Source organism: Rhinolophus hipposideros (genome assembly GCF_964194185.1).
Source record: "Rhinolophus hipposideros genome assembly, chromosome: 18".
Taxonomy (NCBI): Eukaryota; Metazoa; Chordata; class Mammalia; order Chiroptera; family Rhinolophidae; genus Rhinolophus; species Rhinolophus hipposideros.
This window is the reverse complement of record NC_138064.1, coordinates 53208678-53236358: the sequence shown is the minus strand read 5'-3', so window position 1 is coordinate 53236358 and position 27681 is coordinate 53208678. Positions and strand designations below refer to the sequence as shown.

Genomic DNA, 27681 nt, shown 5'->3' with positions numbered 1-27681 from the left:
AATGCTAAGTTGGTTACTGAAGTGAGACTGTGTTTACAATGTAAAATAACCATTGATGTCTGAGAGGAGCAGGAATTCACGAGACCTCCGAGTGCAGAGGGAGACTATGCCCATTGGAAGTGGTGGTATTTGTCACAAATAGCTCTTGCTCATCATCCTGGTGACTCTTGTTGTTACCAGAACGTAAGCCTTACGAGGATAGAGAGGTGTGCTTTGTTGCATAATGCCATATTCTCAGCAAATGTAATGTGTGGAAACTAAGTAGTGGGCAACAAGGAAACATTTCCTGAATGAATGAATGAATGAGTGAGTAAGTGAATGAATGAATGAATTGTCCCCCTAACCCCTTAGACTATTCTTGTTTGTAATATAGTTACAGGGGTTGTATCTTTGGCTGTGGCAGTCCATTTCTGAACTAGATTTCTACCAAGAAGGAGATACTGTTTTGATTATTGAAGGAGCCAAGATGCTCTATTCACTTAGAGCTGGGCTTAGGTCATCAGTAAGCCTTGGTAGTCAGTGATCTGGGGTGATTACACTGAGGGAATTCCTGACCTTAAACCCAATTCAACTACGGGCTACCCAGGGAGCTTTGACTGTTTGTTGTCTGACGTTAATTAGATCCAGTCTGTGAACTTTACATAAAGATTTTTGATCTATGTTGCCAGGTTACAATCTTGGTTACACATTAGCATCGCCTAGGAAGTTTTAAGAAATGTGCAGGCCCCACTCGAGACCTATTAAATCAGGATCTCTGGAGGTGTAGTGCAAGAATATTTGTACTCTTCTCCTTGAAAAGAGTATAGACCATTTCAGATAATGTCAGACTTGTGTGATGAGTCTTATGTGGTGTGAGCTGTTTTCTGGTCATGTATAGTCGGATTACATGTTGGCCCATGGGTAGAGTTGCCAGAGAAAACACAGGAAGCCCAGTCAAATTAGATTTTAATATAAAAACAAATACTGTTTTTTATGATGCTGTTAATGTTGTTGATGCTATTACACCAGGCATGCATAATACTAAAATATTATTCATTGTTTATCTGAAATTCAAATTTAACTGGGCTTCCCATATTTTTATTTTCTAATCTGGTAATCTGGCATCAGGGATTGGAGAAACAAAATAATTTGTCCTTCACTATAATAATTTGTCCTCTGAGTGTTTGCAAAGCGCTGGGTTGAAACACCCAAATGCTTGGGAGTGTTAATCTGGGAGGTGGTTCCAGTGGGTTGTTGGCTGGAAATAGTGGAAACCTGCTCTGGTTAATTTAAGCAGAAAAGGAATGTATTGGAAGGATCTAAGGTAACTAACTGCTAGAGTCAATGAGAAGGCTGCAGAACCAGCTTAAGAAAAGGATAGAGCCAAGGGGGCTGGGAAACCAAAGTGCATAGCCAAGGTCATGCTGCAGAGCATCTGGTTAGGGAGTGCCTCTGGAACCACAGGCTCTTTGCATGTCCTTTGCTGCCTCTTATGTCTGCCTCCATCAACGTGTCTGATGATCTCTGTACCTCTAAGTTACTCCTTCAAGGTTCAAAGTCCCAGGTGGCAGCATCTGAGCCACCTGGCCTGGGCCATGCATGCCCTCTCTCTGGCTGCCAGGCAGTGGGGAGAGGAAGTAACTAACCTCAGCTCGCTAGTGAGGTTCAGCCTTCCACCAAGACCCACATGGGGGGAAGAAATTACCTAAAGAGGAAAAAGTTTTGAACTGGGATAACAAGAAATGACATTGAGGACTGAAGTGGACTTCTCAGAACACTGGCAGGTGTGAGGAAGCAGTGTGCAGCTGTGGGAGTTAGAAAGCCTGTCTCTTCATCTGCATTGTGCCACTAGCTGGATGGGCCCTTACAGGCCACTGAGCCTCCTGAGCCTCCGCAGTTTTCCTGTCTACAAAATCAGTGCTTCCCAGACTTTGGATTTCACTGATCAGTAAAATTTCAAAGGGAATTTTGGGGATGAACATAGTCATCTTGCCAATTTTTTGCTTTGTCAAGCAAAGATATTATTTAAAACAGCCATCAATTACTATGACCATCATTTTATAGAATGAAGTATATTTTAATACTACAAGTTAGGAAGAACATCATCTCAGAATACTGATTAGCTCTTTAAATTGAGTTAGTTTTTAGGGAAACTTACTACATTGGCCTGTTTTCCTTTTTCTAACTTCACTTGGACCAGTGAAAGACTGGCTCTGCACTACGGGTTAGGATTTGGGAATCGTCAGTCTCAGTGGCTTTTCCAAGATTATGGCTCTTGAATTTCTGAAAGCAGGAGAGATATTTTTGGTGGCTTGTTGTTGGCATTGCAAGCTTTTTCCTTTTGATTCCTGAGCAAACCTGTTTGGATGACCTTCAGTGCATGGTCTACCTTAAATGTGCATTTAAAAAAACTCTTGAATGGCGAGAGGAAGCCTTTGGGACAAGGAACATCTTTACGTTTTTTAATGTTACTGTCATCGAGGTGCCCAGAGACCTTGGCAGTGAGTGTATGTCTATAAATCTTAAAAATCAATCAAGTGATCGGTCTGTGGGGAGGGTGGTAGCTGTGCCGACTTAGCGGATTACACGCCTGGTCCAGCTTGCCCTTTCTCATTATTGAGAAGACACTGATAATGGGGGATATGCAAAGGATCATAAAGATGACCCTTGTCTTTCTCTCCTTCCCACTCTTCTCAAAATCATGCATTTGGAAGGCAGTGGGGATCAAGGGAATTGAATACGCACAATTTGAAGGAAAGAAACCATTGATGTATCTATAAATACTGAGGAGTAATAACAGAAGGAGAAGGGACGAGTTATTGACTGTGGTTAAAAGTGTAGCAAAGAATAATGGGCCTCATCGGAATGAGGGAAACTTTTCAGCTATAAGGATGCTCCTTCCTAACAATGCGGAGTAGGGTGAGGTGTGGAGGCAGAGGCCCCCCTCTGGGTGTTCAGAGCTAAGCAGAGGAAAAGCAAAAAGTTTAGTGCAACGAGCACTACTCCCTTCACCAGGGGCTTTACGGGGCCTCCTTGGTTTGTTTGTTCAGCCCTAAAATATACGATTCTGTTTTTCTTTGTAGATTTTGTGTTGACTCATTCTGAGTCCTCCATTTCTTCCCTCCCCCTGCCCTGTGCCTGTGCCTGTGGTTGCCTCTTTTTAAAATTTTATCTTGTGAGTCCAGTTTAGTTTCCTCTTTGTGCTAATCCTTTTGGTCCATTGAATGCATTCCCATGTTATTCATTCTGATGTTTTTCCTTGCAACTCTCTCTTGCAGGTGTGGATGCTAGGCTATTTGAACACAATAACTACCCTTTCATAGAAATCTTTCCTTTACTTACTTTCTTAGCCCAAGTTGCTCTTACAAAGCTCATGACTAAAAACAGTTGGTCAGTCATAGAGTCTTTGCAGATAAAAAATGGTTTTTAACATGTGGATACATTCATCCGGGGATGTGAGGTGCAAAAACCGATTCCTAAATCAGCATTTACATACAAAAACAAACACACACAAAAAAATCAAATTATCCTTCCCAATATCCTCCTTATTCCAATGCTACTGTCAAAAACAAAACAAAACAAAACAAAACAAAGCAAAACAAGAAAACCTCTGGACTCCTCTTTGGAATTGCCTTTAGATCTTATCTAGAAATCACACCAGAAAAGTGGTCTCATTGCTTATTAGTCACTTCTTGTTATTTGACAAAAACTATATTACATAGCATTATGAACTCATCTTATTTAATTAAACCTGCTTCATATGGTTATATACAGGATGATATTCAAAATATTTGATAACACAGGCCAATCAGAAAGGATACTGGTTATGACCAACAGTTGTACCTATAGTAATATATATCCTCTGAATATCAGTTCTGTTTTATGCCATTCCAAAACAGTTTTAAAAATAAAAATACCCCATTTATGGTGAACTTTGGGGTTTTTTGCCTTTCCAGTGTCCAGTCCTAGCTCCCCCATTGGGGGAATTCCACATTGTGTGTGGCCTTGCTGATATAGTGGGTAGTGCCCGCCCGCTTACTACTGATCCTGGTTAAAGGCCCAAGTGAGGGTTTTCTCCCCTCACTCCCTGGCTCCCAGGCATGTGGCAGAGTCTTGGCCAATTAGATATTCTCTTGAGCAAATCCAAACAAGGCAAAGGGATTTTAGTGTTCATTCACGATGGAGGCAGCATCAGTGTCCTGGGTGATGACACTGGTGCCTAATGGTCGTGGAGGAAGTATCTTTGATAGATTATTTCTGCTAAAAGATAATTGTGCTTCCTGTTTCTCAGCCCTCAACAGATGGTTTCTACACATTTGCCTAGCCTGATCACTTGGTCACATTACAATTTTCTGAGGACAAAATCCCTGCCCAATAAATCCTCTCTTTTTATATAAGAAAATCAGAGAAGATTTCTGTAACTTGTGGCTGAAGGCATCCACTCAGAATCTCCGACAAGGTGGCCTTCGACTTTCAGAGCAAGCAGATCTTTTCATCAAATAAAAATCAATATGAGAAACAGCTTGGTGGGCTGGGATGTGGACCCAAACCAACGAGATGAAATTAAGTAGGAATGTATGCAAAATTCTGCATTCAGATTAAAAACATAAACGGATTTCATGAGATGGACATCTGACAGCAGCAGTTCACCTGACAGTGTTTTGTAGTTTTGTCTTGACCTAAAGTTCAATGTGGGAGTTCTTTGAAGTGACATGACGACCATACTCAGGTAAACACGTGGCCCTAGGAGTCTTATATTTGGTACCGGGTATTTATTCCTTGTGAAACCAAATTAATTTTTAGAAAGTTCAATCAACTATATACTGTTTTATTATGATTTTTCTAGCTCTAGTAATCTGTGCAAAATTTTAAAAAGTTTTGGAAAAAAGAACTGTGTTTTAATTCCTGAAGCTTATTTAATACTGTTGTGTATACCTTCCTCTGTGAAACTAAAGAGACTTTACAAAGAGGATTACAAATAAGGAGGAAAACTTGCTTTTATTAATTAGATGTCCATAGAATTGTACTTTATCATTTACAAATCAATTTTGTGTGAAATTTATTATTTTATCCTCCAAATACACACACATATACACACACATACACTATTATTTTTCTTAACTACTATTTATTAGCTCTACTTCACAGATGAGGAAATAAACTCAGAGAGGTAGGTTACTTGCTCAAGGTAACACAGTTAGTATGTGACAGAGCTAAGGTTTGAACTTAAGCCTACTGACCTCATATTGTCCCACAATATCATCCCTTGGTTGGAAATTAGGTATTATGTATCAACAATATGGAATTTATTGAACTTGGGATTTTGATGTTTGAATGTTGAATGTTGCCAAGGAAATGCATATCTTTGAAACGGCATAAGCTGATGTCAGTATAGAGCCCTGAATTTATCTGAAAATTTTACCCGCTTATAATAATAAGCGTATTAACTCCCAGTTTCTGGTTCAACATGCAAAGAGCTTGGAAGTAATCACTCTCCCATTCACACTAGAGGTGAGGAGCTATTTAACTCCAATGCCTCTTCCCTTCCAAGTGGTTCACACAGGATTTCTACCTCCCCAGACTGGGAACCGCTGCTCTGGGCTCTGCTAAACTCAGGCTGGTCCTCTCTACTGGGCTCTTCCACACCCACTGCCATCTTCTCTCAAAGGTAGAAGGGCCATCTTCTCCCTCTGATCTGGGTCTCTGCAGGAACCCTAGTCTCTCAGATGGCCTGCATATATTTGAATCTCAATTGTGGGCTGGGTGTAAGGTCTTTCCCACAGGGTTCCTGGGCCCCACATTTCATGGAGGCAAGAAGTTCCTGAAACGTTCTGAAGGGGTGACTGATGTTCTTCAGACGTGAGGATTTCAGTAGTATAAGTGATTTATCAAGGAACAGTTTCCAGGACAAACTGGTAAGGGAGTGGAGAAGGACAGGCAGGGAAGAAATTTCAGGCAGATCCCCGCGGAGGTTGGCTACAGCTGGATCCCTCAATCTGTGTGAATCTGGAATGTGTAGGATCCACAGGTGTCTGGACCAGAGGCAGGGGTCAGAGGTCATCCTGCACCTATCAGTTGGAAGTTAAGGGCTGCCCTGGGGTGGGGGCTGAGGGCCAGATGTTCCCAGGCACTTGGAGCCCTGTGCTCTTGCAGACAAGGTGACTCCAGTAGCCTGAGGAAGTCCTCCCTAAGAGTCACAGGTACACAATTTTGAGGACAAAGTGTTTGAAGCAGGTGGAGACGTACACAGAAAACAGGTAAAAGAATCCTAGGAGGTCTGGGTGGAACAGAAGGTGGATCCATGCCCAGAGTCCATGGAAGACTTATGGGGGCTGTGTGGTCCCCAAACCAACTTAACCTAATACATCGGTGAAGGCAAACTTCAGTCTACGGGCCAAATTCAGTCAGCTCCTTGTTTTTTGTTAATAAAGTTTTATTGGAACACGATCATTTCCGTTTGTCGCTTTTGTGCTAGAACAGCAGAATATGGTCCTCAAAGCCTAAAATATTTGCTATCTCTGACCCTTTACAGAAAAAGTTTCCCTGTAATAGATTCTCAGCTTGACCACAGCTCCAAATATTCCGTTACACTGTTATTATTTTTCCATGTCTCAGGCCTTTCTTCTGGACTGTAGTGGCTGATCAGAGTTTGGACGTGAAGATAGGGAAACAACGACAGGCCAAGAGAACACACAATATAAGGAGAGTCTCCTGGCTGAAAAAATTGAGGGAGTGTGTTCAAAAAACAGCAACTTGTCTCATCTGGCTAAACCGGTGATGCTTCTCACCTTTTAAGTTTTGGAGAAAGCAAGGGAAATAAGTTTACAAGAGAGAAGCAGAAAACAAAGGACTAGCTAGAGGAGCAGCAGGGTCAGCCGACTGCTCTTCCTGCTAGTGTCCCCCCACAGGTTTGTCCTCTCTGCTGGAAGGATAAATAGTCCTCTTCAGAGGTTAATGCTTCCTGTGAAGGGGGATTATAGAAAAACCTTCTGCTCTCATTCAGAGCATTCAAATTCAGCCAGTTTTCCTCTTATTGTTCCTCCTGAGGAGTTTGATAGTTCTAGAAGCAGTAATAAAGAATACATACATGGCAAATGCTTCAGCCACCGTACTTTCTGGGAAGACATGTAATCTCCCAGGAGCTGAGCCAGGAGTGTGGAGACTGTCCCCCTCTAGTCAAAGAAAATGTAGGAACTTGAACATGGAGGGCACCATGGGAGTGTGTTAGAATGTAAACATGAAGCTTGTGTTACTGGAAAGAAACAATTAAAAATATTTAATGTGTGTATGTCAAATAAGATGGCAGAGATGGTTTTGATGATCTCAGGCTCTTTCCCATGCCGTTATACCCATAAAGTGCATGTGTATAATGCTTTGTGTGTTCAAGACATGGTCATGGAAGGTGTTGGTACAGTTTGGAAGGCATACACGACGTGTTGATATATTTGGAAGACAAAGCCATTCTTTTAATGTAAGGCAGAGGCTTTCACCCCAAGGAAGAGTTCATGATGTCAGCCACTGCTGTCCTGCCAGTACCTGGGATGCGTGTTTCATGGCTAAACCTGCTTTGCTTCACTAGGGCCTCTTGACTGATTAGCAAAGCCTGCATGCAAGAAGTCTCAGGCAGTTGTATTTCCCTCCAAGATGAGCTTCATGGTGGGGTCAGTTAGGATTCTGGCTAAATATTTTTGAGTTTGGGCAACTCATGCAGGTGTGATGTTTCATGGAGATGGGATTTCAAGATACATGAGTTCAATTTTTGATTTCCTAATTTGCCCTCTGTCTCTGTATTCAAGACACTCATTTAAAACAGCCCATAAATGTTAAAATAGAACAATATTAGGATCAATAGTTGAACTATAATATGCTTACAATGGAAACATCTATTTCTTTGTATTTTCTAATTTTCTGTAACATAGATTACTTGTATAATACAAGATGTCAACAACAACAAAAAACTGGAAGGAAAAACAAGCAAAAATGTTTCCTGATTCATATCTTTTTCATGTTTAGTCACAGATGTGGCTGCCCCACGTGGTGACGATGAGAACCAAACTGGCCTTGTCTGAGGCCCAGTGGTCTACTTCAATGATATGTCAGTAAAGGAGTTAAGTCAGTCTCGATGCAAGTAAGTCTTAGTGAATCTTCCTCTAGGACAACATTTATTAGTAAAAGAAGTATATCTCAGCAGGCCTCAAATCTCAGATAAGAGTGCAGGATTTGGAGACGACGACAGTAATACACATATATGGTAGGAATCGAAGAATTGCCAATCTCTTTTCTGCCTGCAAAGGACTTCAATATTACAGCTCACCATGAATGTTGTTATTGCATATGGGCCCCTTGCTCTTTGCCTGAAGTTCAGTTTTTGGAGCTACTCCAGTTCTGGGTCTGTGTGGCTATATTGATTCTCCTACCATTGTATATGTGCAAATAGCCAAACACCCTAGAACGTCCCCACTCTCAGAGATGATGCCCCAGTGACCTCAATAATGAAGCCGATGAACACGTGCAGAGGCTGCCACGCAGACTACAGACTCCAGTGGTACAAATAAAGCAATGGGGGAGTGTGATTTGTTCCTAAACGACATCCCAGCACGTCTGGTAAAGGGAGAAACCCTTAACAGCTGGGAGCACAACTGAAATTCTTGAAAGTGACATGAGAGTATTAGAGAAAGTTCTGGGGTTGACCCACCACTCTAGGTCCCAGGCCAGCTTCCTGTTTCTACACACATTGCATGTTCTTCACTTGCTGATGGAATTAGTGAAAAAAACCTGTAGGACTCACTGACTTTCTCTTTCATTTTTTCATGGTTTTCACTTTTTTGCCTTTGGAATGATGGGGACTCTCTGTGTGTCTATCTGAGCCCTAACTCACAATGATAATGAAAGGGCACAATACATATATGCATTTCTAGTTTTCCTTTATGTATCTTTTACTATTTCTGCCAAGCACTAATCATTCAGGCTACATTCAGCTCGTGGACTGGGTAATCAGATAATTTGGATTTATTATCAACGACGGTAAGCCTTTCGTGAACTGTACCATCAGATCCTGTACTTTACACAGGCGATTCAAAGACGTGGTGGGGTTCAGACGCTATTTCACTGTATCCAGTTTGATGAATACTGTATTCAAATGTCAGCTCTATTCATGAACCCTGGGGTTTGGGTCAAGTCTATGACCAAGTTCTCATCTATAAAATAGAATCATCTCACCTCCAAGGTCTTATGCTATCAGCAGATAAAACAATGTACGTGAAAAAGCTTGAAAAATATATAAATATAAGATTATTATTACTCTTATTAGACAAGGAAAATCTGTCACATACAAATGACAACTAGTTAAAAGAATATATTACCAATCTTCACTTATCCGCATACCAACTCCATGGGCCATTCAGAGCTCTCTCGCAGTGATTTTGTAACATGAAAGTGGTGGCTGATAAATATGCAAACTCATTACATGGTCCAATGAAGGCAAAACAATGCCCAGCACAGAGTAGGAGCCCAATAACTGTTTGTGGCATTGGAAAGATTTTAGTCTTAAAGAATGAGTAGAAACTGAATAGGTCAACAGTGTCGTGGGTGGACATTCCAAGCAGAAGTTACCAAAGTGCTTTGGGCACTGAAGAAATTTTAGGAAGGTTGGTGAGACCAGGACACAACTGTTTGAACTGGGAATTGATGAGAGATGAGGCTTTAGAAGTAAACAAGGGCCAGGTCATGAAAGGGCCTGTACGCTATGCTGGAATTTGCTTTTTATTTTGAAGGCAATGATAAGCGTTGGGAGATTCTAAATAAAAGAGAGGTGTGTTCATATTGGCTTTTTAGAATGATTGCTCTAGTGGCAAGTATGTGATGGGTAGAGAGACCAAGAGGAGCATATCATGGTGGTCCAGGTGAGAAGTGGTGGGTTTAAACCAAATGGTGGTGGTGGGAGGAGAAGATGGAGACCGGGAAACAGAGTCAAAAGGAGTTTATGAGGCACAGCTGCCAGGACTTTTGGTGACTTGGTGTGTGTGTGTGTGTACAAGGATCAGGATGACTGTTCTGCTTTGGATGGCTGATGGATGGAGCCATTAACAAGGATAAAGCAAACAGAAGGAGAAAGTCCATCAAGAATTACGTCCACAATCTGCTTTAAGAAAGCAGAGATGTCTCTTATGTTTTAGAGAGATTTTTATCCAACACACTGAAAAACTTTTAGACGTTGTCTTCTTCCCTGACCATGGCTTTTCCTCATGGTAGCAGATAAGTCAAATGGGTCAGAGGTACTACTCTCTTGGACTCCTTTCAAAGGGCAGAACAATGGATGAGAAGCCCAGACCTGTATGTGTGTGTTCATGAGGAGCTTGTTTTATTTACTTTGTGACTGTCAGGCAGGGGACCCTGCTCACTGAGCCATTTGTCATGCGGGGCGTCCGGCGGGGTCTCTGCTCCCGCTCCCCACATAAGAACGCAGGACATGGTGAGGCCAAACAGGAACACCCACGGAGCCATAGATAGGGGAGTCATACCACTATATTCTCACTGGCGGCATCTGCCTCTCTGCAATCTGCTCTTGCTAGCCCTCATTCTTTCTGCTAGTGTAGCCACAGCAGTTATATTAGTGGCCAATGGCTTACGGGTTACAGCTGACCGCCAACTAGCCACAGCTGATGGCCATCTGATCACAGTTGATGGCCATTTACTACCCGAGCCAGCACCTTTCTATGTGAGGCCGAGAGCCTGGAAACTGCTTTTTGGGGCTTTGTCCCCACAGTGACAGACTGCTTTTGAACTCTTTCCAACTGTGGGGACAAAGCCCCAAAAAACAGTTTCCAGGCTCTCGGCCTCACATAGAAAGGTGCTGGCTCGGGTAGTAAATGGCCATCAACTGTGATCAGATGGCCATCAGCTGTGGCTAGTTGGCCGTCAGCTGTAACCCGTAAGCCATTGGCCACTAATATAACGGCTGTGGCTACGCTAGCAGAAAAAAAATGGGGGCTAGCAAGAAGATGGTGGCTGGCAAGCGCAGACTGCTGTTAGGCAGATTATGTAGATCCTGCTTCCTGTGTCTCCAGCCCAGCCGCCAGCGAGACTATGTTGGTTTGACTCCCCTACTTATGGCTCCATGGGTGTTCCTGTTTGGCCTTACCGTGTCCTGCGGGACAAGGAGACCCTGCACGACAAATGGCGCAGCGAGCAGGGTCCCCTGTGTGACACCAACCATAGATTTTTTAATTAAACTCATCAACCATTGTCCTGCCACACTTGCCACATAGATTATGTCTATATGGTTGGTTTAATGGAAAATTATTATTGGAACAGCTTTTGAAATCATTTAGAATGGATATCGTTGATTAACCTATAAGCCTCGGCTACTTCTGCTCATTCATTTACTGTTTTGAAGTCAGCCTCAGAACTGCTTGTCATTTTGATTCTGAAATTGATTTTATTTGTGAAACATTGTAGTATGAGAAACATGAGATGATTTTAATTTCTGGAGAAATACCACTGGTTTTTTCACAACGAACATGAGTTTCTTGAAGGCAAAGATTCATTTTGTTTATTTGAGTCCCTATGTGGGGACAGAGCCAGGAGTGCAGTTTCCAGGCTCTCGGCCTCACGTGGAAAAGTGCTGGCTCAGGTAGTAAATGCCCATCAACTGTGATTGGATGGCCATCAGCTGTAGTTGGCTGTCAGCTGTAACCAGTGAGCCACTGGCCACTAATATAACTGCCATGGCTACGTGAGCAGAAAATGGGGGCTAGCAAGAAGATGGTGGCTGAGCTAGTAGGCGACGGAGTGTGGATTTTGGATCGTGTGGCTCCTGCCTCCTGTGTCTCCAACCCAGCCACCAGCGAGACTATAGTGGTATGACTCCTCTACCTTTGGCTCCATGGGTGTTCCTTTGTGTCCTCACCGTATCCTGCGTTCTTATGTGGGGAGCGGGACTAGCGACCCTGCCTGACACCCCCGTGACACCTTAGCACACAGAGGTTTCTGGCACTTATGAAGTGCTTAGCATATATTTATGGAATATGAAATTATTGAATTTAAATGATGGCTATTTTTTCAAAGAAGACATTTTAGAGTTCTCTAAGACAAACATACCAGGGGTGCCAAAAAAATGTATACATATGACTTGTTATCTTTTGTTATTGGTATATGTTGAGTATTACAATTTTAATACAGTTTTTTCCTTTCTTAAAATTTTTGCACCCTCTGTATTTCACAGTAATAGATAGTATCATAGGTAGGACCTTTCCCCAGAATATTTTGAGAGTATTTTAGATTGAAAGAAAGCTTGGAAATGACTTTGTCTTTCTCCACCCACGAAGGCAGAAGCACCAGCACTTTTTTGCTGAAAGTCAGTCTGGGAGTTTCCTTGCCACTTTCCTTGCCCATTTATAATGTACAGGCACTCAGATTTTTGGTCCTGTTGTTTGCTCCAAAGCACTTCTTATCAATTATAACATGAAGTTGATACATGGAGCTCCATGTAGCATAAAAACTGTTTGCTAAAGATTACTAAAAGCATGGAGATTGTGACTGTAGTTTAAAAAAAATTGTTTTACTGGTATTTTTAGCAAAATGTTCCTATTTTCCTTTGGAAATAGTAAATTATACAGCAACATTAACTTAGCCCTCCTACCCACATTAAACTTCAAGCAGGAGCACATTTTAAATCGTAGATTCTACATTTTCCAGAACATGCAATGACAGGCATTGCTTAAGAAGAGCAAAACGTCTTTACCAGCAGAATTCTCTGCAACACCCAGCACACAGCTGGGTGTTCGCAGCAGACTGTGGTGGCTGTGGGTTTTGTCTGCCTACTCCGGTTTCTCATCTTCTGTCTTCTGGTTTTCATGGAGACATCGTCCTTCATCCCTGAGGTCCTGAGGGGTTATTTAATGAGGTCCCAAACCCCACCACAGAATGGTGGGTCTGTGATCCTGAGTGGCAGATTCAAGCACACCATCCCCAGCAGAGTGTTTAGCTTAGAGATGGCGTGTGACTCAAGGTCTGGGATCTGTCTAGAAGGAAACAAAGCAGGACAGGCTGATGACATCCCTGGAACCGCTATATCCAGCTGTTCTCAAGGTCCACAATCAGACTTTCCAGTCAAGTCAAACAGCATGGTCTCTTTTTGTTTAACCAAGTTTCAGTTGGATTTCTGTTACTCGCAACCAAAGGAGGCCTAATTCATATAGTATTTCATTTAAAATAATCATGATATTAACCAGTCTGTCTCGAACCCCTTCCTTTTCTTAACATATAGGGTCATGACATATGCTTATTTACATGCTTACAATTCAAATGCCATATCTGAGTTCAAAACAAAGTTAGCCTGGAAGCTCATGTCAAACAATTCTTTATTTTTTATGGTACAAATTAAAAGTGACAGATTTGAAGCTGTTAAGAAATACACAAAGTGCAGCTTTACTGACCATACAGATATTGCTCTAGATTAAGTACAGTTTTGTCAGTTTTTTCTTAAACATTAAGCAACCTGTGCAGATAAATTAGCTTTGGTTTCAATGTCAGAGCAAGTAAGGAGCTTTTACATATCCAGTTTGGCTTCTTGGTCACAAGTCCATCATGTCAACTTCTCATCATGATGATTTTTCAAAACAACCCCGTGTGCGTTCCTGCTCCTGTCCCTACTGCCTGCTCCAGGCAGGAGAAGCGGCTCCTTCTTGGGATCTCCTCAGTGACCCTGGTGAGCAGCCTAGATCACAGCACGTAGGACAAAAAAAATCGCTTTCTTAACAATAAATAAACAAATGGGCCTCACATAATCTCAAGTTGAAGACAAGCAAATCACACGACAAAAAAGCTCATTACAAAATGTTATCCAAACAGATTTTACAGTCAAACATTGAAATGAAAATCAATTTCCTTTTTCTCCATTTGTTTTTAAGCTTGGTCATTAACTGGGTACAAGTAGAGTGCTGAGGTAAAACACTGATAAACAGTTTGTATTTCTTTTTTCTTAAAATAGGAACAGTTTAGTATTGCGAGATTGTCAGCAACATTTAGCCATATCTATACAATGTGCATATACCTATAAATATTGAGCTTTGGTCCAGCGTAGAGAAGATGAGCAAAGGCATTTTACAATTTCTTTTTGGTTATAGCTTGAGTTCTTTGATACACCTCTACTTGTTTTTTTTTTATTTTTTTCCTATGTCCTTTCGCTTTTTTGTTATCTCTCTTTTGTGGGGTGTGTGTGTATGTGTGTGTGTGTGCTTGTATGTATATTATGTGATTACAACATAAAGACCGTGATTGCAAATCAAAATCTTGCAATGCAATTAAAACTCTCAACTATTCAAAATGTTTTTTGATTAAAAAGAAAAAAACCCCACAAACAAGTGTAAAATATAACATCAATCATTTCTGTTTTTCATCAAACAATGAAGAAAATGAAGACAATAATTTAAAAATATGTAAGAAAAATATTGAAGCCTGAAATACAATCACATATGCCAGAGTAGCTTTTATTTTTTGTTACTGGCAACCGTAACCTTTAGCTCATAAAAACATAACAGACACTTAAATGCTATTGGCATATGAAGTTGTTTACAAGTGGAAATAAGAAATGTCATAATAAAATTAAGCAATAGGTGTGGTCCCGAAGACTTATGAGTTATACTGTGTAATTTATATTTCTAAGAATCTGTTCAGGCACCTTTTTATGCCTTGTAGCAAAAAATTTATCTGTAAAAAATTAATATAAGAAGCATTACAACACCATATAAATAATTTATAAAACAATACAAAATTATAAAACTATAAAAAAAATTCACTGCACATGAATGGTTTTACGACTGTGGGATAAATGTATTTCTTTTTCATTTCATTCTGGAAGACTCCTTTTTTATTTTATCTCTTCACTGTCCTAGTTATACCCTCCCAATTATAGATCTCTGAAGTGAGCAGGCCTTATGAAATTGCTGCTGGCATATGTTTAAACATTTAGCATCCATCATATGCTATCTTGTTAACTTCTCTTCTTTGGGAGCTTTTCTTGATGGAATTTGGAGCAGGTCCTAGGAGAACACAAAATCTGTTTAATCAATGCATCTTTGGAATTCTGGGTTGTTGGTTTGTGTGCAGTTTTTGACGTGGCCAAATGGGTACTATGATGTCATTGGCATTGAAGGCGAAGCTAGCTGTGGTCCAGTTAGCATCAGACTGGCAAAATGGAGAAACCTGTACAAGCGACTGGTTCCAATTCCAGGAGTTTTCTTTTCGAGTTTTCTTGCTGGTGATCCCTGATCACTGCATGAGTCATCGGGGGGAGGGGACAAGTATACCATTGTGTTCACACAACCAGCAAAGGAGCCACCAGAGAAGAGACTCAACCCTCATCAGGGAGGGAAGATGGCATTTCTAATCAGTTGGGCAACTTGAGGTGGGGTTTCTCTTTTTTCTTTCACAATTTACTTCTAGATAGTACATGAGCATGCTTATTAATTAATTATTCAGGAATATTTACATTTCAACAGCAGGCAAATGGATGGTTTTCGTTTGCCTGCTCCTTTGACTGAACACCCTTTGCCTATACTTGAGGAAAACACCAACCACAGGCTCCAAGTGCTCACTTGCACAGTCAGCCCCCCATCTCAGCTTTTCCGCTCTGGCTTATCAGGTTATTTTGGCCCACAGATCTTTTGAGCAGCTTGTTTTGACAAATGAAACAATCCCTTAGTTTTAGTAGTGAAGGCTATTCTGACGTGTTAGATAAGCCACTTCTATACTTTCCTTTGAGTGGAGGCACTTCATTGTTAACACTTCTTTTCTCCTCAAGAACCCAGAGCCCAATTCATTGTTTAAATTTGTCTGCCAACTTTCTGCTCCATTTATATATCCCAAGAACAATTGCTCTCCCCTGAAAAAAGTTTACCATTGCTGTTGGAATGAAAGCAGTAGCAGAAAAAAATGGGAGACATGGTGGCCTTTCGAGATCCAGTCACTCTCTTTCTTTTTGGCCTGTTTTCTTTGTGTTATGTGTATATATATGGGTGTGTGCATGCCATGTGTGTATTTTGACCGAAATCTTGAGACATTTCTTTGGCTATCAGACTTCTCAGAGAAATTGCTTTGCACAGAAGCATAACATAGATGTAAGTATTGAACCAAATGTGCAGCTTATGTTTATATTACAAAATTAGTTTTGGTCAGCTCTCCATGTACGTGGCCAACAGACTGAGAAAAATCCAAGCTCTGGTGTGGACAGTGAGCACAATTACAGCTTATGCCAGTGTTGACAGTTCACTGAGCAAAGCCCTAGTCATTTTGGAGTCTCTCTTGCATTTCACTGGAATCTGAGTGGAAAAGACACCATTCCCAGTCTGGGGCCTTCCAGCAGATCCTGGAGGCTACACACGAGGGAGGTGGACAAAAGGGCAATGCAAGCTCCATTTTCTTTCCTCAAACCCACAAGTCATAGTGAGAAGAAAGCAATGAATGCTTTGGCACACGATCCAGGATGCCCTCCCCACCACCTTCCAAAAAAAACACAAAACAAACCACCCAAAAAAATGAAGGAAAAGAAAAAGGAACCCCGTCCACCCAAAATGAAAATTAATAGTGAGCCTCACGCAATGGCTTCAACAATGACACCCACCCCATAGGTGGTGACAATAGATGGGAAACATGGGAGAAATCGGGGTTTCTAGTTTTCCGTTAAGTACAAATGTAAAAATTCTTAACATAACTTTATACGCAGAGAAGAGCAGACTGACGATCGCGTTTGCAATGCCATGTTTTTGACTTTGGTTAATAGGTTTCATAGTGAGTCAGCACTTAGAACCTGAAAGAATGCAGTCCGTCCTCCAGGTGGCAGGCTTGTATTCACTTTGAAGAGAGAAAAGTTTTTGTTGTTGGTTTTTTGTTTTTTGTTTGTTTTTTTGGTTTAGTTGTTTTTCTTTTTCCTTGAAATGTATTCACATTTTCATAATACACAGAAAAAAGTATGTGGTTATTTGGTTCACTTTAAGTCCCTTACAAAACTGGCTTTGGGGAGATAGGTGGGGGAGGGCACTATCCTACCACACACCTGCAGTGTGGTGTATTCCTTGTTTAAAAATTTTCAAAAATTTTTTTTTTTCCTTTTGGAAAACCAATGGACATGTAGAAACCATTGTGTCCACTTGGTAGTTTTCTTAGTCTTTTACTTACAAGGAGGATGACTGGGGCTATTCTTGAAATGTAATTTTTAATTGATTAATCTTTCTGTTTTTGGTGGAGTCCCAGGGGTGGAGTTTAGTTTCTGTGGAGTTTGCTTCTGATTCTTGGTGGCCGTCCCTTTAGGAGTTTTCTTCCAGAGAGTCTGTTAAGGACTGCAGGGGGTGGGCCGAGGCTGGCTCGTGCTGTTTTAAGCGTTTAATTGTGTTCTTCAGGGCCTGCCTCTTATTGCAGAACCAAACTCTAACTACTTCCCGGTCATAGTTCAGCTTCTCGGCAATTTCGGTCATTTCCTGCCCCGAGGGGTGTGTGTTCTTCTCAAAGTGGGCATTGAGGATCTCAAGGGCCTGGGGCGTAAAGGAGGTGCGCCGCTTGCGCTTTTTGGACGGCTCACTCCCGATAAAGTCGGTCAGGTTCTGCATACCTGCTCGATGGCGGGCCTCAGCCTCAGCCATCCACCGCTCAAGCACCGGCTTGATCTTCTGGGCACTTTTAGGGGTGATGTCCAGCTTTTCAAACCTGGCAGGATACAAAAGGCCAGGGTTCAGTTTGGCTGTCAGACTGCTAGCTACAGTGTTCTCTTGGGCTTCCTGTGGTAGGAAAAAGTGGCTTCTCAGGATGGTGTGTCTGGGGGGAAAATTGAGAAAGAACAGTCTTACACTGAGTCCTCTGCCAGGGTGGGCTTCTGCCTGCCTGCCTGCCTGCCTGCCTGCCTGGCAGAGCGAATTCACTCCAAATTAGCAGCCAGCTGCAAGGTAGCCACCCGCTCAGGCCAGCACCCACCTCCCCATGCTTCATGCCAGTGCATGCAGCCAGCACAGCCACACAGGTGCTGGGGAGCAGGTGGGCACAGCACCACACACAGGCCGTCACAACGGAAACAAAGCGACTTGCACATCTTTTTCCTGTCAATGCTTGAGATCTAAACTTTCATTTTAATCATACCAGCACTATTTCCCCAATCTTCAGAAACCATAAAGCAAAAATTAACACTCGGAAGTGACATCAAAGACAACAGCTGTCATGTTCTTTCGTTTAAAATGATTCTTTTTATGTTTTACATTTGGTTTTCCTTAAATCCCCCCCCCCCCCACATACACACTGACTTTATTACAGAAATAGTACATCTGTTAAAATAGTTGTGACAACTAGGACAAGTTTCTATGTGGCTCTCTTTTCATCTCTGTGTGTCTCATTTTTAACATCTCTCTGTCTCTGTCTTTCTCCTCTTTCTCTCACTCTGTCTCTCTCTTCCCCCCACCCCACCCTCTGGTAACAAACAATTTTCACCATATGTAAGTTAGCAACATGCTCCTTTTTCAGGTAAAACATGGCCCATTGCTATTCTACTGTTGGACTCAAATGGCTGGACACATTGTAGTTACTATGAACACTCCTTCCCGATGTGCTAAGGCCACGTGTGCCCTCCAAACCTGGTCCAATAGGACCTCAAGTTGTGTTTAATGTGTGATATCTGCAAACTGCACTTGAATGATATTATATGCTATAAATGAGGTCTTCCGTATATCAATTGCCTTCAGTAATTCTTTGCTACACTGACTTAAAAAAATATGAAGGATCTCGAATAAAATTATATAGAGTGTTGTAAGAGGTCATCCTGGTATCAAGTTCATACTCATTCTCAATGAAATACGAAAACGTACCAATTGCTTTCATTCATTTGTTTATTCTAAATCCAAATTCACAACCCTCCAGCATGACAACTTGGGATACATAGAATTCTCCTCCCTCTTTTAAAGTTTAGTGCTGTTGAAAAACAATCGTCTGACTGCAGAGTGTATCTTATTACAATAGTCTGTTTTCATAGAGCTAAAATGAACCTGCTTTAGTCAGTCAGAGTATGTTTTATAAGGATGCTTGCGAAAGGACACAAAAGGATAAGCTTCCTTTGTGTGCCATAATCTTATTTTTGGAGCTGTATTTTAGATATGTTGTGATAAGCAGTGCAAATAGTTTCACATTTTAATGTGATTCCCATAGCATTCCCTTCCAAGCATAGTTCAAGGAGTTATTTAGTTTCAAAAAAACCCAACTTCCAGTACTGGTCAAAGAGGGAAGAAGTACATTTTGCTTTCAATACAAAATGAATGAATCATTTAATGTTATTTAAGGAGGTTGACATGTGTGGCAAGCTTCCCCCAAACTCTCATTGTTGTGTTAATTACCACGTACCACATCTTACCATTATTTACTATAAAAGCCCTAAAGCTTAAACTCTTGCTAGCATGACAACAGGCTTTACAGCGTCTTGGCTGGGGACAAAGCTTATGGTGGGGATGCCCAGCGTATTGGTGGTGTTTTTCCCTTCTGTGTTTCTAGTAAGAATGGGCTCATTAACACAGCACCTGGGAATCTGCAGCTAAGAAGGGAGAACTGAGAGCTGGGTGTGCAGGCTCAAATGCACATTCCTCCCCACCCTTTAAATGAACTTGAATTGTTCCACTGCCACATCTTAGTTTCTTTCAAGACTTTCATTTTTTTTTTTTCTTGGTAATTTGCTCCTAAAACTACCTCACTGAAACTCTGGAAGCTAGAAAAAGGCCAAAAAAAAAACAACCAAAAAACAAAAAACCAAACAAACAAACAAAAAAAACAAGGCATCTGGCAATCTGGCATATTCTATTATATAGTAAATTCCCAACGTCTCTTTTCATTTCAGCCATAACTCTTTTGGCTTCTGATTGGGAATGCTCAAGAAACACTACTGGTGTTAGTGAACACATTAGATAGCACTTAAACAAACAAAAAAACAAAAAACAGAAAAAATCAGATTTTAGGACTAAAAATAAGACAAAGAAGACTTTAGCAACAATAGAAAATTGTCAACAACTTAAAAACCTGTGGCTACTTTTATCACAAGCCTGTCAAGATGAAAAAAAATTAATGTTTCCCAGCAGGAAGCAACAGTGTTCATATCATTGATGTTGCTTGTTAGTGTTGATGCTTCTGTACATGTTGTTTGGAATAACATATACAAGCCTTGAAACAAATTTCCCAGCAGAAGTATCCTTGTATAGACTGAATAAAGGTTATTTTCTACAGGGAGGTATCTTATAAGAAAAAACAGTAGGGGAGGCCATAGAAGTGAGAGTCCTATGGCGCTTTTTGTATTTAACAACAATCAATGGGTTTTATGGAAAATCATTGAGCAAAATGTGAGCTGCAAGCTACTACCCCATACTGATGTTATTTATAACCTTAGTCTTAAACTGCAGGAAAAGTACACTTCCGTCCTTTGGGGAATACATTAAAAGTATAAAGAGCAGATAAAAAGACAGCATTTCATGGATCACCAAGAACAAAATCCACTTAAATGAGTTTAGAGTTGGTTTCTTGGCTTTTCCTGATTGCGGAGAACTCATAAGGCATTGCCCAAGAGGAAAAAGCTCTTACAGAAGTGCCTTTGTTACTTCATGCATAAACAAGGGATTAGTGCAATACACACAGACACACACACACACACACGCATACACACGCATGCATGTGCGGGGTCTCTTCACGGCTTGACCCAGATCAACTTGAACACAACCAAGGCCGATTTTGTCATTTATTTATTTTTGTGGGGCTAAGCAAGGTTAGGCCAGATTCCCACTACTTCTTTTTGAGATATGTAAAGCAGCTACTTCTTTTTGAAAATGTGCTTTTAAAGTTGTGTTTGAGAAGGCAAGTTAAAAAATTCCTTTGATATCACAAGATGATTCATTTTCTTTTTAAGGTGTATTTTCTTGGGAAACCCTGGTAGGTACTCCTGGGCAGAAATAGTGGGAGTGTTAATGCCAATCGGGACTGGCAGCTTTACATTTGCTCAGGGCACCTCTCTGCAGGCAGGAGACAATGGCTCTCAGCTGCATAGGTTCGAGGGTCCAGGAGGAAAGCCTGGCCCAGGGCCGTGTATTTCCAATAAGACTGCCTTGGAAGTTCTTCGTGAGTTGACAGGAATTATCAAGCCAGGACCTGCAAATCTGCTTTAGCATCTTCATTTCTATCAATACCACTAATTCCAACATATAGCCACCCCAAACTTAGTCCCAGCACTTTACCCCTCCAGCTTTGCCCACCCGAAGAAGAAAACCTGAGCCAAAAGGACAAACGAGGCCCAGGCCGGCCAGGAGAGGTGACAGCATGCGGGTGCGGGTTACCTGCAGATGGCTGACTGGCTGTACGCGGGGCCCTCTGTAGCACTGAGAGCCTGTCCCACCTGAGTCTGGGTCAAGCCAAGGGACAGGCGCCGGATTTTAAAAGCTTTGGCAAATTCTCGGATCTCCTCCAGATTAACCCCATCCACCTCACCCGCTGCCGTTTGAGGATCTGTGGAGATGGTTTTTAAAAATAGGATCAATACGTCAACACACATCCGCGTAGTTTCTGTTTATAACGGTTTATAGGACAGTGGCTCTCTTAACAGCAGAGCAATGGGGAAACCAACATTGCAGAATGTTCTCTTTGTCTCCCAGGTAGACAACCACGCCCCCATCGTCAACTCATTACACCTCCACAAAGCATCCTTCAAGACATTTCTATCCCAGATAAAACCACAGGTGGCTCACACTGCCATTTCTACAACATGAGAGCATGTTCCTTAGGGCTTAACAAGTAGCCAGTGCAGGAAGGCACCTGCGATGGGGAAGGCAACTCCATTTTGCCCAGAAATATGTTCAAATACTGTGCAAAAATATTTCAATTTGAAATATCTTACTTGGAATTGTTAGTGCTAAAAATTCCCTTGAAGAAAATACGGTATTTTGTTTTTCCTTCACCTGATCACCCAGGCTAACAGATGGTAATGTTGCCTAATTTCTTATGTTCACATGAACGCTTCAGAAGAGCATGCTCATGAAGCTGTGAGAATAATATACACCCCCCACCCCATAGCAGATTACTGATACAGATGCCTTTGTCCCTTGAAAGGGCACATAATAAAAAATGCCTACTGCAGGAAGGCTCCTTTGGTGCCGGATAACTTGGTCAATTTAGGACTTATCTGGGGAAATGATACAACAGCTGGAGGATGAAACTCCCCCCACCCCCCGCACCACTGATCCCTGGGTGGATGAAAGCACACAGCTAGCTGGAGACAGGATGGTGGACGGTTTCAGAGTGCTGCTGGGTCCTGCCTGGGGTGAAGCCACTCTCCCTGCAGCTGACTCTACTGTTTTTCACCTCATTCCTTGGACTTCGGTGAAAAGTTTTTCTCTTCCTACTTCTGCACGGGAGCCCATCAATTTCAGTAAATCTGAGTACTTCTCTAAGGACAGTGGAGGACGACACTACTCTTCTGGGCTCAGGGCTACAGACATGTTTGTTATCATGAAAAAAATGTTTGCATCCCAAGGGCCAGTTTTTCAAGGACGTTTAAATTAAAATGCTAAAATTTAGGGGGGGGGAGGGTTTGGAGCTTCATGTATAGATTCTGTCACTACAGGGCCAGTGGACTCAATAGAATTATCTTCACATTTTAAAAAATCGTGTAAGGTTTTTACATGTCATTAGTCATAATTTCATTATGGAAAGACTGAAAAGTGGTATAACCACTGCAATCAGTCTGTAAGCATTTCTTAAGTGACTCCTGGGAGCCCCAAGGAGTGGAGGGAGGGGGCACGAACAATAGAATAGGTGGTTCCTGCCTCTATGGAGTTTACAGTCTATAAGGGGGTTGGGGCCTAATACTACAAAAAAGAAAAATTAGAGAAAAATACCAGGTACAGCATAGACGAGGACAGATGTTATGACACCCATACTGGAAATTACAGAGAAGGGCTAGGAGACAAGAGGGAGGATTCGTCTGGTTCTTACCCACTGGGCAGCTTTCAGAGAATGGAGGGACTATATTCCGGTTGGTGGGAACAGCATGTGGATGGCCACAGGTGCAGGCAGGAGCAAAGCCTGCAAGGGTTTGGGAGGGTGGAGTAGGGTACGGTGGAACAGGACTGGGGAATATCTCTGCGTAGGACACTGAGAACCTATATGCATGGGCTGGGTTAGAGAGCGACTATAAAACCGGTTTGGTTGTTAAGACGAATTAAAGCCCTGCTTTTTCTTCCAAATTTCCCCCCAGAAAGCCAGCAACACCTGGTTAATGAAAAACTGTGGGTTATTCCTGATGGAGGCTGCCCTCTGGATCTTAAATCCCATTATGACGTAGCCTGAAGCAGGGCGAAGGGTTTGCTGGGGCTTCTGGGAGGTCACATCCACATGCATTGTGGCCTTGACCCCCTTCTCTCATTTTTTTCTTTAAATATTCGTAGAGCAGAAGTTGCAAATGAGCAGCTTGCATATAAAAACTCAGCTTTCCTAGTGTTTCCATGCTTTTTAATTACTTGCCAACATTTAAACATTAGGACATTTCTGAAGAAAAATATAGATGTTTCATGTTCTTTTGAAATGTGGGAAGATTTGGATGCACCCAGCCTGCGCGTGTACCTGCGAGCAGTCAACTGGAACTGCCTCTGGCTTCCCCTCTGCTCCTCGTCCTGGCTCATCTCCAGCCCTCTGCAGCCCGGCTGCTTTGCTGAGCCTGTTTGCAACCCTGCGTCTACAGCATGCATTCCCGAGGAGGTGAAATTGGTTCTGGATGGTGGGAAAGGTGGAAAAGCCTTAGATAGTAGGTGGTTGTGGCTCCTTCCCGCCAAACAGAACAGGTGTGCAGTATACTTGTGGTATTAACGTTTCACAGGGGCAGGAGGACAATTCAGATAAAAATGTTTAAAAAGACTCCTTGTGGGGTGGGGGTGGGAGGACGATAGTAAAATAATGGTTGAGACACTGGTTTAGAACAGAGAAGGAAACTTGGTACAAAATGGCACAGTGAAAGAGGGGACTGGTTTCTCTCCAAGAGAGAGGGCAGCGTGGGCAGTGGAAGTTCAAAACCGGAGGTGAACAAATGAAACCCAGAGGCTTTCCTTGTAACAATGTGGCTTTTAGGATGGTGGTTTTCTTAATTTGGCAGGTGTAAGAGTCACCGGGGCCCAGGGATGTGCATTTTTAACAAGTACCTCAGGCAATTCTGCTGCAAGGGATCTGGGACTCCACAGACAGACGCCTTCTCTGTAGCTCGGTCATGACTAAGTCTGGGCATGGCACCCTCTGCATGCCACTGTCCTTTTTGGGCCCATTTACCATTATTATTCAGCAGGTTCCACTACACAGAAAACTTGCTCTACTGCCTGTGTAAGACCGGTTGGCCAGAAGGGACGAGCAAGGAGGGGCTCCTGGACAGGTACCCCGTCCCTGCCCTTCCCCACCTCCAGCCCCACATTATAGTGCAAGTGGCAAATGTCTGGATGCCAGTTGTCTGGGGTCGGGGTGGGGGCAGTGCAGTCTGGAGTTGGGGGAGATTTTTCTCTGAGATAAGTTAAGTAGCCCCTGTGGGAAGTAAAATTGTTGCCTTACATCAGAGCCACCTCTAAATAAACGGGAATCACGTGAGTTAACCAGCACGTGAGGGGTGGTCTTTAATCTGGAAGGATTTTCCTTATCGACTCCAGTCCCACAGCCTGTGCCGCCACCTGAGTCAGCAATGTGTACTGGGCAGCTGTATGACTTGGGCTGCATTTTAGGCGAGTCCGTTCTGCTTATTTCTTCCTCTTTCTCAGCTGGCTTTATCATTCGTCTCCTTCCTAGCTCCTTGAGACTAAAACTGTGTGTATGATCCTGCAGGTTGCTTTTTGCCAGATCATAGACAATAACCAGAGATGAAAAGAAAGCTGTGGACTCAGCTCTGTGCACTGAGCAGGGCTGTATTCAGACTTCAGGCTGAAGCTCAGAGAGGTGGGCACCTGCCCCACTGAGCCTGATGGCTTCCCGGAGGCCCCACACAGACTTTCATTGCACTGAGAGGCTGAGTTCCTTCTGCCTCCTCTCACACAATTTCCACTCTTGTCTTTTTCCTGGTTCTACTTATAGAGCTGATAAGACAGGAATTATTGTGAAATTTAAGCAGGTTGATGGTCTGTTGGACCAAGGCCCAGGAGGGGAAATCAGCATCTCTGTTTGTGTAATTTGTTGATTGCTGGAGGTGAGCTGACAGGCTTTTCTTATAATAGTGTTCTTATCCATAACATCAGACGGCAAAATGCATTATTATGGATTTGCTCTGTGGGTCTTAAGACCACAAATGTCTCTCTATCCAAAGAAGGAGCCCACCCATGGACAAATACTGGTTTCACCCTGGTTACCACCTGTGTGACTTGTCTTCACACATTGACAGAATTCATTAGAGGGTGTCTATAAGATGTTTTGAATTAATAAAAAAGCTGAAGCTATCTTTTCTTTTTTTGATCCTGAAGTTTCTATCTTAAACTCCTGAGCTTTTTTCCACTATTGGAACAGTTCCCTTTCCTTGAATACAGTAGTACCTCGGTTTTTGAACATCTCTGTTGACAAACATTTCAGTTTAGGAATGCTATAAACCCAGAAGTAAACGCTTCGGTTTTAGAACACGCCTCAGAAGTCGAACATGTCATGTGGCTTCTGCAGAGTGCAAGATCCTGAGGCCTAGCTGTCGGCTATTTTTCGAACGTTTCAGAACTTGGACGGTCTTCTGGAACGGATTATGTTTGAAAACCGAGGTACCACTCTATATGGTTTTTTGGTTGACGAGGGGAAACAAGAGGTGAGTGTGGTAAAGGAGAGCTTCCCTGGAATGTCATGTCAACTCTCAGTCTAGCTCAGAAGTTGACATTCCACCCTGGATAGGTCAGCCTGACTTTCCATCTCCATTCTCCTGGCTCTAGGGAGGTTGGGTTAATTTTAAGGATGAATCTGAGGGCACCTTGATGAGGATCTCAGAGGGAGCTCTCAGATCCTACTCCAGGTGGATCCAGCACCAGTCACCAGCTCTAGAGCAACCCAGCCTGGGGTTTTTCTGCACTGAGGAGGAAGTCACACTTTTTACAGAAGTTTGCTGCAGATTAAGTCGGCCCAATATGTTAAACACAGGGGCAGAAAGCAATAGCGGTGATTGCCAGGGTTCGCCCTGAATCTGATCCTTGCTAGAGGAGCCAATCACCCTGTGTGTGGACTAACCGGCCTGGAGATTGGGAATAAACTGGCATTTAAAGTTGGCAATGACTTGTAAATATAGTGATGACTTTTCCCGAATCAAACTGGAATGCATGGGCTGAAAAGTAAAAAGATTTTAATGGGAGCTAAATGCAAATTGGGTAAAAACAAACCTGCTCTGCCGAGTCTGGTGACATGGTCCCTGGTCCCATCCTGAACTGAGTACTCAAGACGGAACAAGACTGATGTTTTGTTATGTTTGATTACTTAAATTTAGCTCCTTCCAAGTTTTAGCCTGGGTATCAGTACAAAGGGTTGCTAAGTGGGTTTCGGACTAGTCACATCTTTCAGTATCACCCTCTACAGCCTCTGCCTCTGGGATTGTTATAGGAAAAACATGCCTCTTTCAAGCATGAATTAACTGCCTCATGTAAACATCCATCTGCTTTAGTGCTAGTCTTACAGCAAATAACAGGCATATTTACCAAATAGTTCCGAGCCCAAAGAAACCATTTGGGAGTGTGCAGTGTGATTTAGGAGAACAGCATACTTGTGATATGGTGACTTCACTGGGTTTTGGAAAATGGTGTGAATTGTGAACTGTGCCGTAAGCTATCGCCATGCTTCTTTATGTTCTTTCTATAGTTTTGGTTTTCCTGGTAGCAACTATCAGTTCTTTGCTGACTAAGAATGAAGTTCATAGGCCATGGCTTTAAGAAAAACCAAACCAAACCCAGCAAAGAATAAAAAATCCCAAATTAACTATTTTTAAACAGTACTGTGTAAATCTTGAGCCAATTTGGAACATATGTCATTTGTTTGACTCTTTCATTTCAAAAGCATTGCTTATAGAAACTACACTTACCTCTGATGACTGTGGAGAAAGATTTAACACATGGCAAGCTGTGTAGGTGCTCTGAAGCGTACTATGCACGTTTCAATGTGTGTGCATATTTGGTAATTCTGAGCCCAGATGTGGTGTTCTTTGCACATGAAAATCCTGTTATCATTGCCAACACATTAACTCTGCCTCCTTTTGCCTGGAGTGGGGAGATTTTTGGATCATTCACCCACTCCATTTCATCTGAAACAGTGGTAGGTTGCCCAATGCTAACGAGAGAGTCTTTGACCATAACGAGGGAGGGTTCATCGACCAAGGTTTTGACCACAGGTTCAAATCCAGTTGGACCTGTTTAAAACGATGACCTTGGCCTACTGGATGGATTTGTTGCTCCATCAACCATCCAACTCAATTCAAGGATTAGCTGTTATAGCAATCCTTCTGTTCTGTCTCAACTTCTAAAACTGAACTAACCATCTATTATATAGTCATTGTCCCTGTACATATGTTGATCATAGCATTTGTTTTGTTTTATTCCTTGTGTTTGTTTATAACCAGTTCATGACCTCCCCCAGGGCAGAGCCAACATCTTGCTTAGTTTTGCTTTCTTAATTTCTATCCCTGTGCCTGGTATATACATGGTACTCAATAAATGGTTT

General features: G+C 42.3%; 1 protein-coding gene and 1 long non-coding RNA gene across 3 annotated transcripts in view; one reads left to right on the top strand and one right to left on the bottom strand.

Moving 5' to 3' along the window:
• The window catches only part of LOC308510560, a 54534-nt gene extending 48109 nt beyond the window's left edge, over nt 1-6425 (top strand). Inside the window, exon 5 of the long non-coding RNA XR_013995369.1 lies at nt 4271-6425. This is a non-coding gene — a long non-coding RNA (uncharacterized lncRNA). The remainder of the gene's footprint in view (nt 1-4270) is intronic.
• A 10740-nt stretch (nt 6426-17165) lies between these two features.
• The window catches only part of POU6F2 (POU class 6 homeobox 2), a 361096-nt gene continuing 350580 nt past the window's right edge, over nt 17166-27681 (bottom strand). For both annotated transcript variants that reach the window (XM_081080022.1, XM_081080023.1), the window contains 2 exons: nt 21321-21489; nt 17166-17787 (listed from right to left, as the gene is read on the bottom strand). In XM_081080022.1, coding sequence (XP_080936148.1) covers nt 17283-17787; nt 21321-21489 — 674 coding nt within the window. In that variant the 3' untranslated portion in view covers nt 17166-17282. The remainder of the gene's footprint in view (nt 17788-21320; nt 21490-27681) is intronic.